This window comes from Onychomys torridus, chromosome 10, assembly GCF_903995425.1.
Source record: "Onychomys torridus chromosome 10, mOncTor1.1, whole genome shotgun sequence".
In the NCBI taxonomy this organism is placed as follows: Eukaryota; Metazoa; Chordata; class Mammalia; order Rodentia; family Cricetidae; genus Onychomys; species Onychomys torridus.
Window position 1 is genome coordinate 55,648,375 of NC_050452.1, and position 5,013 is coordinate 55,653,387.

General features: G+C 43.0%; 1 protein-coding gene across 1 annotated transcript in view; it reads right to left on the reverse strand.

The window, feature by feature from the left end:
* Tbc1d19 (TBC1 domain family member 19) overlaps positions 1-4,626 on the reverse strand; it is a 116,764-nt gene extending 112,138 nt beyond the window's left edge. The window contains exon 1 of the mRNA XM_036200962.1: positions 4,396-4,626. Within this exon, the coding sequence (XP_036056855.1) occupies positions 4,396-4,494 (99 nt within the window). The 5' untranslated portion in view covers positions 4,495-4,626. The remainder of the gene's footprint in view (positions 1-4,395) is intronic.
* Between the last annotated feature and the right edge of the window lie 387 nt (positions 4,627-5,013).

The following is a 5,013-nucleotide window of genomic DNA, read 5'->3' on the forward strand; positions in this document are numbered from 1 at the left end:
ACAAAAATCACCTGAAAGGGTTGGGACAAGGCTCAGTGGTTAAGAGCACTCACTGATCTTCTAGTTTAGTTCCCCAAACCCAGACCCAATGGTTCACAGTGCCCTGTAACTCCAGTTCCAGGGGACCTCATGTCTTCTTCTGACCTGCACCTGCACACACACATATGGCGTGTGTGCATACCCACGCACACACGCACACGCGTGCGCACACGCACACACACACACACACACACACACACACACACACACACACACACATACATCTTTACAAGAGAACCACCTGGAAATTTCAGAACTGAAAAATATAATATATGAACAGGAACTCACTGGGTGGATTTATCAGCGATAAGAAACAGCACAAAATGGGATGAATGAATGAGAAGGTACAAAGGAAATCTCTAAACTAACCAGGAAGAGGGCAGGGCAATCACAAAAATGTATTAGAGACATAGTTAGCCACGAGGCCCTCTGTGGAACCAAGGAACAAGCGGCAGAACAGGTCTTTGAAAAGATGCCATTCAGATGATTTTCCAAACTGGTGCTGGGTTTAAACAGGCTCCAGACCCTGTCTTACTTAGGGTTAGTAGTGCTGTGAGGAAACACCATGAGCAAAAGCAAGTTGAGGAGGAAAGGGTTTATTCAGTTTACACTTCCACATCACTGTTCATCACTGAAGGAAGTCAGACAGGGTGGATCCTGGAGGCTGAGCCGAAGCAGAGGCCATGGAGGAGTGCTGCTTTCTGGCTTGCTCTCCATGGCTTGCTCAGCCTGCTTTCTCATAGACCCCAGGACCACCAGTGCAGGTGTCACACCACCCACAGTGGGCTGGGCCCTCCCCCATCAATCACTAGTTAGTAAGAAAACACTCCACAGGCTTGCCTACAGCATGATCTCACAGAGACATTTTCTCAACTGAGAGTCCCTCTTGTGTCAAACTGACATAAGACTAGCCATCACAGACCCAAACAGAATAAATGATCATCAATAATAATACAAAAACAACAATACCTTACCAATTTGCATCTTAACAAGTCTGCTGAAATCCCCCAAACAGAAAGAAAAATGTTAAAAAGCCACCAGGTAGAAGCAGGCAATACACAGAAGTCAAAAAGGGAAAGACAATGGATAACACCTGCCAGAAAACCGCTGCCAACTTAGAAAGCCACATGCAAAAGAAGTATCCTTTAAACTGAAGATAATGAAACCCCACCAGACAGATTAAAAACAAAAAACAAAAAACGGAACGCAAGCAAGACTCTGGATCAATCCCAGACCCTAGCACACTAAGCCCCCATGCAGAAGCTAACAATTTGATCTAGAAAATGTGTCCCCAAAGAAATGCTATGCCATTGGGAACCTGAAAACTAACACAATGAGTCACACATACCAGACATGGTGACTACAAGTACTGGAGAGAATGTAAGACAATGGGAATTGTCATCTGTTGTTGATGAGAATAAAAACACACTGCAGCCCCTGGGAAGACCAGATGTCATTTTCTTGCAAATTAACCATAATCTTAGCGTGCAACCCATCAATCACTGTCCTTCGTATTGTTGAAAATGTATGTCTACACCTGAGGCATAAACATGAATTGTCTATAGAAGCTTCATTCATAACAGCCAAAACTTGGAGGAAACCAAGATTTTTGTTCAGCAGTTAAGTATACAAAATGGTGAGTTTACACAGTAAAATATTACTTAGCAGAAGAAAATTATCAAGTCATGCAAGAGACCCTTCGAACTGATGCATTATTGGTAAGTTCGAGAAGCCAGTGTAAAGACCACACACTGTGTAGGTGTGATGGAACAACATTCTCAAAGGGATAAGTTTAGAGTCAGAAAATGATGGTGGTAGATGGAGCCTGGGCACTCAGCACAATCCCAGGCTCCATCTACCACCATCATTTTCTGACTCTAAACTTATCCCTTTGAGGATGAACAGTACAGCAGGGCCCATGGAATTTTACATGATATATATCTCTGAAAGCTCTGGAGCTGTACAGCAAGAAGAAGCCCTAGTGTGAACTTCAGAACGCTGTAATAGGGAGTCAGTTTTAGTCATCCATAAGAGCTGCACCACACACCACCGAGACAATAAAGGGAGCTACTTGGAAGGTTAGAGCAGTGACTCTGTACTTCCTGCTCAATTTTTATATAAACCAGAAGCTACTCTAAAACAAAGTGTGTTGATTTTAAAACTTAACTTCCCAAGCAGAAAACCCTAAACACTGGCTATATTGGAGAACTGCCCCCAATGTTTAATAAAACAAAATTTCTTAACACTTGCAGAGCATAGCAAATGGAAAAGTAGGTAACACTCCCTTACTCATTTTATGAGGCCAGAATACTTTATATAAGACTTGACAAACACATAAGAGAAAAACAGTACAGAGATGAGAAGCCTAGCACTCTGGGTGTGCTACCTTAGCAAAAACCCTAATTGGGATTGATTTATTTATTATTTTAAAATTTCATGAAAGTAACACTGTAAGATTAAAACCATAGTTTGACCCCAACACAGGATTAGTGAATGATTTCAATATCCAATTCTCACCAATAACAGGTCATTTGAAATAAAATCATAACTTTTCTTTTGGATTTTTGAGACAGGGTTTCTCTGTGTAGCCTTAGCTGTCCTGGAACTCACTCTGTAGACCAGTCTGGCCTCAAACTCACAGAGATCCCCCTGCCTCTGCCTCCTAAGGGCAGGAATTAAAGGTGTGTGCCACCAACACCTGGAAAAATCATAACTTTCAGTCCACTCTGACTCACCCCCAAAGAAAACCTGAAAGTATTAAAAAAAAAAAAAAAAAGAACGAGATTCTAAACAAGGTCATCCAAGGACAAACTGGTCTCCAAACTATTGGCAGGGCATGGGAGGAAAGGGGGGCTGACACACAGGGGCAATAGCAATCAACTACTAAACATATAGACTGATGTTTTTCACTTTTGCTATATTGATTTTTTTAACTGTTACATTTTTCTATTTTAATTAAAATATTTTCCGACCATATATTTTTATCATGTTCCCCATCCCATGTCCCTCAGATTCTCCCCACCTAATTACCCACCCAATTTTATGTTCTTTCTCTCTCTCAAAAACAAAGGGTAGAGAAAATCAAAATAAAGTAGCAAAAAATCAATAAGACAAAAAATGGCAAATTGAAACAGAAAGTCTACAAAAAAAAAAAAAAGCCATTGAGTTCATTTTGTATCGGCTAACTATTCCTGGGCATGGGGACTGCCTTGGAGCATGACTGATAGACCCAGTTACAATCTATTGGAAAAAACTGCTTTTCTCTTTGCCAGTGGACACCAACTGACGACTGAAATTGAAAGTGTATCCACTTTCCCCTCTCAGGGACCGGACTCCATTTGACTTGAACTTGTGCAGGTCCTGTGTTTGCTACCAGTCTCTGTGAGCTCACATGTGCATTGGTCCTGTTGTGTCTGGAAGATACCATTTCCTTAGAATCACCCATCACTTCTGGCTCTTACAATCTTTCTCTTCCACAGAATGTAAATAATTAACATAATATGAATGCTCTCCATCATGGAGTTAAACTAGAAATCAACAAAAGAAAGATATTAGAAAGGTCTCCCAAAATTTGAAAATTAAACAGTGCATTTTCTAGATAACCCATGGATCAAAGATAAAGTCACAGAAAATACATCTTGACATTTCCCATAATTTCTAAACAACTTAAATATCCACCTGGAAAGTACTAAACAGAAAACTAACAATGAGGCTTCCAAACAATGAAATACTATTTAGCAATTAAAATGAACAGAAATACTGAAATACCAACAGTATGGGTGGGCCCCAAAAGCCTAACGCTGACAGAAGCACCCACAAAAGTTTACATCCTGTATGATTCCATTTACATGACATTCTCATATAGTAAAGATCGCCCGGTCATTCTATGTACTCGCGGTGCCTAGTCTGTTTGAATGTGTTGAATAAATGCTAGGTGGGCACGTCGGAAATCACTGCAGGGACAGTGAAATGCAACAAAGTGACACATTTAAAGAAAAATGCACATTGGGCCCCAATCCACCCACAAGACAGTAAAAGAGAAGGAAGGCATGCCAGTCAATGAGTCCAACGCTTAGAGAATAGGTCCCTTAAATGACTACAAGAATAGATAAAGAAATGAGATGCCTTTGCCATTCTCTAGCCTGAAGAAAGGCATGATGTGCCCCACCCATCTTTAATAAAATACAATCGCCCCACCCCGGGTCTGAGCAAACCAAGGTGCGAGGCTCAGGGAGGGGTTTAAGACACCATAAGAGGTGGGAAGAGCAGACAGCTCTGGCTTGGGTGAAAGCAGTGTGGCAGACAGGACGTCCTGCGGCCCGCCGGTCTCCATAGCTTCCCATCAGCCCCGCTTACCCAGGCCTGCCGTTCCAGCTGAGCGTACAAATTGGAGCCCTTGAGTTTCTGGACTATCTGGGCAATGATAAGAGACAGGTCGGACTCCTCCTGCAACATTTCCCCTGCCCTAGCCCGCCCAGCCGCGGGGACAGCCGCTGGCACGGAAAGAATGCGCTGCAGAGTCCCACTCCCGGCCGCTGACACTTCTCCCGGACCTTTTTTACGCTGGGACTCCTCCAGCGGGCGTTGCCAGGCAACTGCTGGGCCTTGTGTCCGTCCCTTTCTGGTCCCCTTGGCATCTGAAAGGCGTAGCACTTGCGTTCCGAGGACGGAAAGAGCCCAGGGCTGGGAAGTAGATTTCATTTCATTGTTCCTCCCCAGCCAGTTTGATCGAAAACCCAGAGCAAAAGCTTGCTCTTAGGCAGCCACAAAGTTTCGGATGCGCAAAGAACTGAGAACGGTGTGTGTGTGTGTGTGTGTGTGTGTGTGTGTGTGTGTGTGTGTGTGTGTGTGTGTGTGTGTGTGTTGAAATTTAATATATAGACTCTGAATTATACAGGTTCATAACTCTTCAACCAGTCTATCTCTTCAGAACACGCCTGTGAACACAATTGCTGGTGATCCCACCCAAGAATT